General features: G+C 51.6%; 1 protein-coding gene across 4 annotated transcripts in view; it reads right to left on the reverse strand.

Annotated features, from left to right (window-relative positions):
• Positions 1-907: 907 nt before the first annotated feature.
• The window catches only part of ROR2 (receptor tyrosine kinase like orphan receptor 2), a 238,195-nt gene continuing 225,939 nt past the window's right edge, over positions 908-13,163 (reverse strand). For 3 of the 4 annotated variants that reach the window (XM_061163583.1, XM_061163586.1, XM_061163585.1), the window contains 4 exons: positions 9,339-9,653; positions 7,920-8,165; positions 4,756-4,958; positions 908-3,377 (listed from right to left, as the gene is read on the reverse strand). In XM_061163583.1, coding sequence (XP_061019566.1) covers positions 1,932-3,377; positions 4,756-4,958; positions 7,920-8,165; positions 9,339-9,653 — 2,210 coding nt within the window. In that variant the 3' untranslated portion in view covers positions 908-1,931. The remainder of the gene's footprint in view (positions 3,378-4,755; positions 4,959-7,919; positions 8,166-9,338; positions 9,654-13,163) is intronic. The other variant, XR_009696370.1, reaches the window with a different exon arrangement.

Here is a 13,163-nt window from a genome sequence, read left to right on the forward strand (position 1 = left end):
TGCATGGCTGTATCCCTCAGCAGCATCATGCTAACAGAGAGGAGCAAGAGGTGTACATGATGACCTGAGATGCCAGAGAGCCAGGGAGACCCAGGGTGCTGTACGTAAGGGGCTCTCAGCATTAGGACCCTTTGAGCCCTTGTTAGAAATGCACTTCCTTGGCCCCTCCCAGACTTGCCTGGGAGCAAGTAGGGCAGTGCTTGTTTTGTAACTAGCTCCATCAGATGTTCTGATATATGATAAAGGGCCACTGCTTATGGATGTGAAGTGAATTCCTAGCTGAGCCTTGCTTAACCCAGGGTTGTGGACCCACTCCATTAAACATGGAAAACCACCCAGGCCGTGCCAGGGTTAAAGGGACCCACCTAGGGGAGAGGGACAGCAGGGGCCATTAGCTGGCCAGCAGAAGCATCTTCAGGCCTCATCCAACCCCTCCCCTAACTGGAAGCCCTGGAGCCACTGACCCCACAGATGTACCCTGGTCCAGGTATACCAGAATTCGGCTGGCTGTGCTGCTGACCAACGATGGAATGCAGGCAGCTTCGGGCAAGTGGTGAAGGAAGCCTAGTCTCCTTCACTGTCTCTCCCTCCAGCCCTGCTTCAGGCCTTGGGAAGCGCCAGACTCCAGATCTAAAAATGGCAGGGCCTTTGGGACCTCAGGAGGAGAGAGGTTTAAAACCCAAAACCATCTTCACCTCATCTGCAGTTAATCCCCGCTACAGACTTTACCAAGAAAAGCAATGTAACCTGTTCCCATCATTTATCTGCCAACGTATGATGTATCCACGTTCAAATGAAGTTGCTGCTCCTGGACAAGCCCCAACCATGGCCCAAATCATCACCATTCGGCGTCTCCATCATCCAGCAAACCCCACTGCCTGACATCCTCATGACCTGCAGAGCCAACTGAACCTCCTCTTTCACTTTATTGGGTACAGTAGGTGTGGGAGTTACAAGTGAACTCTATCCCGTGTTTCAGATGCAATGTACTTGTGGGCCTTCTGTCACAGGAGCTCTGAAATGAATGGACCTCGCTTACATATGGTACAAACACAAGCAAACCAGAATACAATCAGGTGGTATCCCAACGTGGGTAACGTAAACAGTTAAATTACGAAGTCATTATTTTAAGTTCAAAATACTTCAATGAAAACGGCATACAAAAACCATATAAATTACATTTAAGGTCTGTACAGAATTCTAAAAAAAAAAAAAAATAACAATAATGTGCTCTGTACAATGTTGCCTCCTTTGTAACATTCCAAGGCCCCCAAACACTTTCCCTTGAATTCCAGAAAATTGGGCAAAATACACATGCAGGATAATTAAAAAATTATTTCACAAGAATACAAAATCATGTGGGTTTCTTTTAAGGCACATAACAAACTCCCATTCCAGGAGCCCCTTCCTCATCAGACCCTGACAGATGGCCACTTCTTGTTCCCATTAATCTTTGGTGGGTGAGGGGAGACTGTTACTGGCAGGTGAGGGGCAGCAGAGGGAAAAGCAGCCTCCTCCATCCTCAGCCTGCAGCCCAGCCACTGGGCATCACAAATCCCAAGGTCCCAACTTGTTGCAGGCCGCTTTTTCCCAATGTTTGGACATACTCAATCCATAGGCAATATGAAGAGAAGATGTTACCTAATTTCCTTCAAAGCACAAGCACTGCTCACTGATGTCAACCTCCGGGGAAATGTAGGTGGCACTGGGGAGTCACTATGTGTCCAGCTGGGTTACTATCCTCGCCTGGTCAGGAGCCATTGGCCAAAAGACCCTCCAGCCAAACAGGTGGGCACAGCGCGGCTCTGGGCACAAGAGGACTGCAGAGGAGGACTTCGCACAGGGAGGCTGCCTCCAGCTCAGCGGCTCCCGGGGCGCCCTCCACCCGAGGCTCCTGTCCGTCCACTCGGTGCCCGACGACCCCATGGCCCTCAGGCTTCCAGCTGGACCTCGGCCTCGCCCATCTGCAGAGTGTCGTTGTCTCCCAGCAGCTCGGTCTCGGGGACCGAGCCGTCCTCCTCCTCCTCCGCTTCCTGCACGGGGCTCTGGGCCACGTCTTCCGGGACATTCTGCGCATCCTCAGTGCCCTCCGAGAGTAGGGCGGCCCTGTCCGCCACCGACGTATTGGAAGGCGCGGTGGTGACGTACCCCGTGCTGGTGGAGCCGCTGCCGCTGTGATGCGAGCCGGGCTTGGGGACCATCTGGGCGGGCACCTGCTGCGGGGCCATCTGCATTGGGATCTGGACGGGGTAAAAGTTGGGCAGGTAGGCCCCATAGGCCGGCACCGGCTGGTACCCATTGACCGGGATGTAGAGCTGGGGAGGGGGCACCATGGGTCTGATCTGGCCCTTCATGGGGATGAACTGGGGCTGCGGGAAGGGCTGGGCCTTCTGCTTGGGTCCCCCGTAGCGGGCGTTGCTGACGTTGCTGACCGGGCTGGTGCTCAGCGAGCTGGTCTGCGTGGCGTTGCTGGCGCCCGAGGTCTGGGCTGAACTGTTGTAGGTGGACAGGTTGCCCCAGGCGCGCAGCCGGCTGTGGATGTCCTTGAAGCGGGGCCGGCGGCTGGGGAACTCGTGCCAGCACTCGATCATCAGCGCGTACACCCAGGCGGGGCAGTCGTCCGGGCAGGGCAGCACCTGCCGGCTCCGGACCATCTCCACCACGTCCTGGTTGGAGTGGCCGCAGTAGGGCTGCAGGCCGTAGCTGAACACCTCCCACAGGACCACGCCGTAGGACCAGATGTCCGAGTCCACGGAAAACTTGCCGTACATGATGGCCTCGGGGGACATCCAGCGGATGGGCAGCAGCGCGCTGCCCGTCAGCTTGTAGTAGTCTGCCGAGTACACTTCGCGGAAGAGCCCCAAGTCCGAGATCTTCACGGTCAGCTTGTCATACACCAGGACGTTGCGGGTGGCCAGGTCTTTGTGCACCACGTGGTGGCCGGACAGGTACTCCATGCCCGCGGCGATCTGCGCCACCACATGCACGAAGTCTGGGGGCTCCAGGGCGGACTTCACCGTGCGGTCGTCGTCTGTGCTGCCCACGTCCGAATGCGGCGAGCGCATGACCAGGAACTCGTGCAGGTCACCGTGCGGGCAATAGCTGAAGATCATGCTCAGGGGTTGGTCCTTGGTCACCACGCCCAGCAGGCAGACGATGTTGGGGTGCTGCAGCCGCGCCCGCAGCAGGGCCTCGTGCCGGAACTCCTCCCGGAGCGGGCCCTCGGCTTTGTCTTTCAGCGTCTTGATGGCCACGGCCTGGGTCTGCTCACCCGGCGCCGGGCCAAACAGATGGCCTTTGTAGACCTTCCCGAACCGGCCCTCCCCAAGCTCCTCCATGAACCTCACGGTGGACAAGCTGATCTCCTTGAGTTTGGCCTGCCAAGAAGAAAAGCCCCAGTGAAACATTTCTGCCACCAAGACACAAGAAGGCAGAGCCAGACAGCTGGAGAAGGGGTCGGGAGGGGGCTCCTAGAGCCACTCCCTAGCCCCACCAGGCGCAGTTTCAGCCTGCATCACCCACTGCTCTCTGCTCTTAAATGCGCTTCAATGCCGTGGGACTGCCTGAAACCTTCAAATGGTCCCAACCAGGCTGCAAACAACGCCGCCACCCCAAGACACATTGCAAAGTGTGTGGGTGAGGGTGTGTGTGTGCACTGTGAGCTCCAGCTGTCCCAGGACACCCTCCCAGCTGTGTCCCCACTAAGGGCCTTTGCTGCCGCTCCCTGCTATGTGCCCATCAACAGGCCCAGCCGCCTCTGCTCGTCAGCAAGGCCCTGGTGTCTATTTCTCTTGAACCCTGAGGTGTGTTTCCCACGATCTGAGTCATTTTTAGAGTCCAGGCCAGCTGCTCTCCAGATGCACCTCAAAGGGCCTGTCTTGCTGCTTCCTCTTGACTAGATTCTTCATTAGATGCCACGTGACAGAAGCACCACACTGGTGAAATTGATTCGGGTCTTGCATCTCTCAGCCTCTACAACTTCCTGCCCCTTCTGTGTGCCCAGCCCTGTCCTCAGAGGCTGTCTGAACCCGGGGGAATCTGTGTCCTCACCTGCTGAACCCCCTTCCACCCCGCCACCCCCTGAAAACATTCAGTGATGCCTGGCTACAGAACTGAATAAGTCCAGCCTCCTCCACTTCAAAGACCAGATTGAAATGATTTTCCCCCCAAAACTTGCAAATACTGTAAATGTCGCTTCACTGAGGCTGGGTGAGCTTGGGGAGCCCTTTTCCTGTGCTGCACATTTCAGTTCGTTCTCGCCATCCTAGGAACCCAGGTTTGGGGTGAGCTGTCCCCACTACCATCTCTATAGGACTGTTGCTCTGTCCTTCCCTGAAAACAAAACAAAGTCAGCCCAAGCCCAGACTGACCAGAAGACAGGCCCTCATTCCTTAAAAATGCGACATTCGACCCTCGAGTTGTGGGGGCCAATCTGAGCCCGTCTTTTGTGTGTCCTCCGGAGGGGACAGCTGAAGCCCTGCAGAATGAGGAAAGCTCATTCCCAGTCCGTGATAACAGAGCGGGCCTCTGTCGAGGCAAAACAGTGAATTCCAAACTCACCTGCCATATATCCCCTAAGGAGGCAAATGTCCTGGTATATTTTAGAGAAGAAATGGCAAAAAAGAAGGCCAGTTTAAAAGAATCATGTGTTGTGAATCAAGCAAATTAAGAAAGTGAGTACTGGGGTTAACCAGTCTCCAGGTAGAGGTTAAGCCTGGGGGAGCAGCCTCTTTAAATAAATACTGGTACAGAGACCTGCTTGTGCTGGTTGATAAGAGGCATTTCCACATCCTGGCTGGGCGAGGCCATCAGTTGCCGCCGCTGTGGTGTAGAGGCAGAAGCCTTCTGTTTATTCCGGCACATGCAGACCAAGAAGAAAAGGCACGCGATGACAAGGGGAATGGCAATGCTTGGGACCAAGATGTACAGAATTCCCATCCTGCTGCTGTCCTGGGGACCTGTGAACAGCAAGGCATCCATGGTTTTTCTGAAAATACCCCCCCTTTTCAACTCAGAGTTCTCCACCAGCCCACCCCCACCTCCAACTAAAATATTTAAACACTAGTAGATAGTTACGTAAACTGCATGAAGGGACAAAATTACAACCCAAACCTCAAAAAACATTATGTACCCCAAAATGTACACCTTGTGAGGCATGACCTAGAACTCCCTGCCAGGGAAGCAACTCAGAATACAGAGCACAAACAACAGACTCTAAAGGTCTTAGAGTAGCAATCACCACCAACATGTTGCTTCCTAATTTGAATCCTGTTGGACATAGATGCTCTGACCTTTTCGTGTTGATTAAACTTGATGAGTTGACTAAACTTGATGAAACACAAGTTTCATGTTTATCCTCAGTGAAAGGAACTGGATATTGGGATTAGAAATGATCCTTGACTTCACTGAACATTTTAGGGTTTTCCTCATGTTTTGTACAATGAACATATATTCTTAAAAGACAATCATTAGAAGTGCATATGATTTAAAAGAGCACTGGCTCTTATGCAGCAGGAGCACACAAATTCTTGAAAAACAGTGGTTTAAGATGTACAAACACTGAGGCTTCAGGGTGTTTTTTTTCTTTTTTTTCTCTCTCTCTTTTTTTTCCTCTTTTTTCCCGCCTTATGGTGAAGAGCAACGCACTGTCTACCCCTACAGGATTTACAGGAAAGCACAGAGGGCATTGGGCTGCAAGGTTCAAGCACCTCAGTGCTGCCCCCTGAGGGAGAGTTAAGGCTTCTTCTCTGTGATGTGGAAAGCATGTTTTCCAAAACCCCGCCCCCGACTGCCCCCAGCAGTTTTCATCTTAACCTTGTGAATAATTAATTACACGGGAACTTGGGCTTCCCTATAACCAGTGGTAATGAGCTTTCCATCAGAAAGCAAACAAGTGATTTCTGGTCCATGTGGTCCCTTAAAGAGCTAATTCAGTTCTAAAAATCACCACCATCACCAGCATTGTCTCAAACCCAGTCTTGTTCCCTAGTCTCCAAAAGAAGATAAAAATCAAATACAACCACACACAAAACCCTCCTGGTCCCACTCTGGAGGCAGATGTTCTCAAAGCCTCAGGGGCAGTGGTGATTCTGGGTCATTTTTCCTGATTAAGGGCTAACAGGGAAATTTCATGATCCTCAAGCCAAGATGAGATGCGAGCACTATCCATAGTTTTGTATATCCATTTATTTTATCATTATCTTTTAAAAATCACTAACAGAATACATGCTTATTAATAATTATAGTATTAGGGAAAATTGAATATTCTTAATAGGTAATTTGCAAATGGCAATCCACTCTAATATTCTTGACTAGAAAATTCCATGGGCAGAGGAGCCTGGCAGGCTACAGTCCATTGGGTCACAGAGTCAGACACAACTAAGCATGAACCCTTTTCACTTTATACTATTAACAGGTTGGTATTCACTTATTTTTTGATGTGTATATTTAAGTTGAACATGAAATAACCAATATTCAACTAATTTGACATAGAAGAGGCAGCTCATACAATTTTTAAGAATAGAATTTAAAAAGAACTCATTTAAAATAGAATTATATCATCCATATTTTCCTGCTCCTGGTTTTGTGGCAGAATAATATACTAGACTATAAGGGCTTCCCTGGTGGCTCAGTGGTAAAGAATCTGCCTACCAATGCAGGAGATGCAAGTTCATTCCCTGGGTTGGGAAGATCCCCTGGAGGAGGAAATGGCAGCCCATTCCAGTATTCTTGCCTGGGAAATACCATGGACAGAGGAACCTGGCGGGGCTACAGTCCTGGGGTCACATAAGAGTCGGACACAAATTAGCAACTAAACAACAACACCACCATATACCAGACTGTGTTTCTTGAAGAACACACCATGCCAGCCATTCATCAAGAACTGCACACTGTCCCACGGCACAGATGAACTTCTGTCTAATCCCTCGTTGGTAAATAATTGCCTGTTTATTTAGCTATCAGAAGTGATTCTGCAACAAATATCCTTGCATTTCTGCAAAGTGAAATTGCCAGAGGAAAGAACATGCATATTTCTTTATCTCTTGATTAAATTTTAATTACAAAAATAATAACTGCTCATTGTAAAAACATCTTGCAAGTGTGCTAAGTCACTTCAGTCGTGTCCAACTCTTTGAGACTGTGACCTGCCAGGCTCCTCTATCCATGGAATTCTCCAGGCAAGAATACTGGAGTGGGTTGCCATTCCCTTCTCCAGGGGATCTTCCCAACCCAGGAACTGAACCCACATCCCCTGTGGCTCCTGAGTTGGCAGGCGGATTCTTTACCACTCAACCACCTGGAAAGCCCAGAGATAACGATGTCTGTAAAATCTGCAACCATGAACTACACATTTTTCTTCTAGTCATAATTTAAGAGAGAAACTTCAGGGAAAACAATTAGAGAGACTTAAGTTCTATTTTCTCCTCACTCTGCTAAGTCTACGTGTAACAGTTGAGCAGAGGGGGAGGTGTGGGAGGAGGAATAGCAGGCCTGCGCCCCAACCACAGATGCTGGTCTGAGAAGCTGGTTTTAACTGTAATGGGAAGCATATTCATTAATAGTGGGAAATGCTTGACAATGTTCATTGAGAAACAAGATGCCAAATTCAATATCCCAAGACCACACAGGGAAAGAGGGCTGACAGAGGGGCTCCCAAATGTAAACAGAGGTCTCTGCTGAGTGGTGAAATTAAAGGTGATTTGCACATTCTTCTTTAGTTTTTTTCCTTCTATAATTTAAAAAGTCCTGTAATGACCAGGTATTACTTTTATAACCAGCCACGACTTTACATAAAACAAATAATCATGGTGGTGAAACATGGTGGGTGGGGGATCCCAGAGCTACCAGCCTCCTGGTACCATCTCATCACAGAGTACACCCCCCAGTTAACATTTGAAAAAAAAAGAGAGAATACATACTACAAGAGGGTACGTCACACAGTTCCATGCGTACGTTTTTATTCTGCGTGAAGCACCAGGGGCCTTCCATCTGCCCGCCAGGGTTCCGGCAGTAGGCGTGCCCCCCTCCGAGCTCGGGGAAGTCGGCGCTTGTCAGGTGGTGGCTGTGGGGGTGCTGCAGGACCCAAGGCTGGCACTGGTGCCCCGACTTGGTGGTGCTCGCCGTCCCTCTGTAATCCGTGCCCGAGCCGTTGTAGCACTGATGGTCTGAGAGAGAAGGTTTGTCAGGAGGCCCGAAAATGAAGAGGAAGCAGCAGCCCTCCTCTGTGGGTCCAGGGAGCACCCGTCTTCAACTATTCCAAAAAGGAATAACCAAACCACCTCGCCAAATCGGAAGTGCCAAAAGACCAAGGGATTGGAGGTAACGTCCAAGAAAAGAAGTGCCCAAGCCCACAAACTAAATGGATGGATGCACCAGGGACACATGTGGGGAAGAACCTGGTCAGAAGTTTATGACCCTGAAATAGCAGGCACCCCCACTCTACAATGACGATGTCAACCCTAACCTCACGTTCACTTGCATTAGAAACAAAACCAGACTATACAGGAGGGATGAGAAACTTCCAGACCTGACCCCCAACCTCAGTGAGGACGGGGCTCAGCCTGCTGTGAGCAGAGACCCAGGCTCCCTTCACTCCCAGGGGAGACCCAGGGCCTCTTTGAGCCACACCTGGGCTGTGTGTTTGTTGAATACCAGTTACACTGTGCTTGTTGTGTGCAGGCACTGTGTTAAGAACTTTCTAAATACTAACTCATTTAATCTTCGTTCCAGCTCCCGAGGTTAGTAGTTATTATCGTGGTGTAATATGAGGAAACTGATATTTAAGCAACTTGCCAGGAGGTTCATGATGTCAGCTGAGCTGCCAGGCTTTGGGTGGTGCAGTGGGTCTGGAGAGCAGGCTCCGGCCACCCTGGTGAGGAGCTCTGCTGCTCTAGGGAACCCCGGCCTCACCAAAGAAGCGAATATTTCCCAAGCCTGGGGGGAAGTTGACCTCTTTTCTGGGTCGGCTCCCTTCAAGGAGCACCACTATACCATCCTCAGTCAGCGGCTGAGAGATGCTTGTGCACCACAGGGAAGGCTTGGAAGGGGGGCTCTGTTTTCCCCTAAGCTCCTTTCAGCCTTGGCGGTAGGCCCAGAGTCCTCCCGTCTTGGAGAAGCCAAGTGTGGGGCTCACTGGGATAGAGTGACTTACTAGGGACCCACAAACAGGCAGGGTCAGGAGGGCTGTGCGCTCAGAACTAGAAGACAGGGAGTCTGCACCCGGGGCTGCCCTGCCGGCATGGGGCGGGTCTGTGAGACTTTCCTGGACGGCTGGAATGGGGTCCCCAGGTTCTAAGAGGCAGGACCCAGGTCCCGGGGGAGGACGCGTGGGGACTCACAGCGGCCCAGCCTCTCGGGGGGGATGCCGATGCGCATGCAGTTGGCGGCGTCGGGGCTCTCGGGCATGGGCAGCGCCTCGCACTTGGGCAGCTGCAGCCGCATGAGGATGAGCGGGTTGGAGCGCGCGATCGTGTATTCCTGGCGGCACAGGTCACTCTCCAGCACCTCGCACTCGTCCCGGCACAGTTCGCGCGGCTTGGGCGCCCGGGAGCGCGCGTCGCACAGCGGGAACACGAAGTGGCAGAAGGACGGGATGGCGAACTGCGAGCACTGGTCCGATAGGTGCGTGGAGGTGCCGATCATGGTGAAGGCGGCTGCGGAGGAGGCGAGGCCAGAGTTAGGGTGGGGTGGGCCCTGCTTCGGGGCAAACACCCTGCGCGGCCACCCCTGCCCAGTGCCCCTGGTCTCATCTTCGGCCCAGGATCCGTGCTCTGCCCGAGGCCCCCGCTCCCACTTCCTGTCCAGGCCCTCGACCCTGCCCCGCACCCCAGCCCCCATCTCTTGTCTGTGCGCCACCCCCAGCCCTCCAGCTTGACTTCTGCGGGCCCAGAGTGGCTCTCAGGAGAGCCAGCACCCCAGGAAGCACATGGGCTGCCTCGATTTGCACCTAACACAGAAAGGCCCTGGTCCTAGGGCGTCCCTTACAAACATCAAAAATGAAACAAGAAAGGAGGAAAACCAGGCCCCAGATCGCATCCACCTAGATACCACTTCCAAGGCAGAAAGATTCTGGTACCAGACTCAAAACGACTTCCTAAGGTCCTGTTATGAACTGGCTCTGCCAACACGGGGATAGGTGAAGCCACGGGCTGAGTGGCTTCTAGAAGGAGAGGTTGGAGAAGAGGCCCAAGGACGGAGCTTTGGTCTTCCTGACATCTTGGAGCCTGTGTGCAGAGGGGAGGCCTGGCAGGGAATGGACCACCCAGGGTATGAACAGAGCCAGAAAGATGAATGATCAGCCCTGTGGCCTGCAGCCCAAGAAGGAGTACTTGACAATGGGAGTGGATGGTGGGCATTCCTTCAGGTGGAGTCTGGGGAGAGCCAAGAAACAACCAGAGGAGGTTCAAAGTGGGGAGGGGGGCAGGGCTTTGTGATAAAGGACAGCAGAGAAGCAAGCCATTACAGGAGTGTCTGGAGCCCAGGTCGGCTGGCTTGCTTTTGGGGTGAGACATCAAAGGATGGGGCTTGATGGGAAGAACTGACACCTGATATGGACAAAGGAAAGGGGTGGGGGCTGCAGAGACCACGTCTGGGCAGGTGGATGGGAGCAGAGCTGCCAGCAGCAGGAGGGAAGATGTGTACTCCAGGGCCCTCTCCTCCAGGTTGTGGCAGTCAGCACTCAAAGGAAAGCATCCGCTGCCCAACCTGTGCCCACCCCACTTTGACCTGTGGAGGACCTGATTGTAAGGATCTGATCCTGGCCAGTTAGAGAAAGAGAGGTGCCCTGCGCCTAGAGAAAGAGAGGTTGGAATTTAGTCCTTGGGACACTTCAGCTCCACCCATCACTTGTAGTGCCGTGCCCAGCGCGGCCAGCAGGTGGCACTGCTGGCGCCCATTTCCATCCAAAGACCCAGAGGTACCCATGGCTGGCGCTGGGTTAGGTGAGCTGGCAAGGGAGCCTGGTTCTAGCCCGGCCCTGTCGTTTACCACAGGACTGGCAGTCACTCAGTCCTGTCTGTACCTGGGTCTCTATCTGTCAAGTGATCTGTTGAGGCCACACTTTGGGAAATGGAAACCCACGTGGAGCCTATAAAATAGCGCAGGAGGTAAATGGTCCGCGGGGCTCTGGCTGTCTCCGTGTCCTGCACGGGTGCTGGGAACTCCGTAGTGTGCTCATCGTGTCATCCTTAGCCTCCGGTCCCTTCTGGCCAATGTTAAAATTGCGGAACAGACAGGTAAGAGGTTAAGGTGCAGGGTCTCTGAGGGTTGGCTGGCGAACTGGGTTTGAACCCAGTCTCATCATGTGAGCTGACAACTGACTACCAGAAGATCTGTCGCCAATTTTGGCTTCTACTTCCAGGCAGCGAAAGGCCTAAGAAAGCCAGACGTGGCATCACTTTGGGGATATCAACGAAGAGGACGTCAAGGCTGACCCTTACAGGATTGTTCCTCTCCCCCGCCCCAGAACCTATCACATGAGGACTTATTTCTGAAAGATGGTTCTAGGCATCACAGAGATCCAACAACTCATGTCCTTGTTTTTGTTTACATCCAGCACATCACTTTGATGGTTCTGGGGCTCATTCCTGGGAAGCTTCCCGTGTCCCTGGAACTCGTTCTGACAAGCATTCTCTTCAAACAGACTGTCTCCACAACCAACACAATTTCTAAACCATAAGTCAGTCAGTCTAGAGCAACTTCACATTTACATTTTCAAAAATACACAAATCTATAGAGAACCCTCATTCGAAACTTTTATCTTTAAAAAAATGCTATCAAATGAGTCTGCTTAGATATCTGAGTTGTTATCCTTTAAGCCTCCTGAAAAAACAACTGAGAGACCTGTGCTTTGAATCAGTGTTTGCCAATTAGTGGGATACACAATTAATTCTGGAGTCTGTGGCTAGTATTTTAAAAGATGATTAGAATGGAACAGAGGATGTCAGCATGCATGGTTTATATTAAGGCTGGAACCAAGTTTTTTCTTTAATGAAATAAAACTGAAGGGAAAGATTAGCTTGCACTGCCTTTCTTAAAGCGAATGCTGTTTCCTGTAACCCATTTCAGTTCTATGAAGCAGATATATATGTTTACTAAGTCACGATGTAAAGTATACTATATACTATGGGTCGTGGTCAGAAAGTTCAAGAAGTTCTGCTTTAAATGGCATAGGGAGCTTTTCCAATGAGAGATACGAACAAGTTCAAAACATATGCCCACTGGACCAAGACAGCACCTTCCAGGATCTCGGAGTCCCATTACTGCCCTTCCATTTCTCACTGGACACCTGACCCTGTCCTCAGGGGTCTCTGTAGCCATGGGCCAGGCAGGTTAGACCTTAGACCCTCCAGACTGAGGGTGAAAGACAAAGCCAGGGTCAAACTGGACTTAGAAGAACATTCAGTGACACCTGAGTGAGTTTCTACCTGGGGTCCTCCTTTGTACCCTCACAGGGCAGTGCTTTGCCAGCCCCTCTGCAAATCCCTCCAGAATCTCCAGGGAGCCCACATCAGGGATCAGCCTGGGTCAAGAATCACTGTGCAGAGAACCTAGTTCTGCTTTAAACCCATACCTACCATCTTCACAAGATTCTCCTTGTTCCTTAAAGAGTCTAAGGAGAAAATGTAGGGGTTTGTGAGGAGAGCAGAGACAGGAGGGGGAGGAATTTCAGGGCCTTGGTTTAATTCATTTTCTCACTTCTCAAGGAATTTCCCCCAGGAAGTTCTTAACGTCAACTTCTAAAATGGCGGAAAACGAGCTCCTTCACTCCTAAAGGATCTGAACCACTTCTCATATGGTGGAGCAGGTAACCGAAGACCTGACTGTGCCCAGAAACCAAGGGCTGATGGGGGTCTGAGTTCACTGCAATGTCCCTAGGGCACTGCTGATGGCCTGGAACCTCTGTGCCCAATAGTTAAAATCCAGCCCAGGTACTCTGTACCCAAGCCAGGTTCCTTGTAACTCTGAGAAGGCACAAGAGCTAGGAAAGGCAGAACCAAGATTAATCATCACAGGTGCTGGCCTGGCCATGAGGGTAGTGGAGGCAAACAAGACAACGAGGGGCTTGGGACCCGCTCCCCTGACGGAAGTCAGTGTGTTGGTACACCCTAAGCAGACTGCGCTTGCTAATTTGCATATACAAATAGGAATATTTTAGGATAAAC

Source organism: Dama dama, chromosome 16 (genome assembly GCF_033118175.1).
Source record: "Dama dama isolate Ldn47 chromosome 16, ASM3311817v1, whole genome shotgun sequence".
NCBI classification, from domain to species: Eukaryota; Metazoa; Chordata; class Mammalia; order Artiodactyla; family Cervidae; genus Dama; species Dama dama.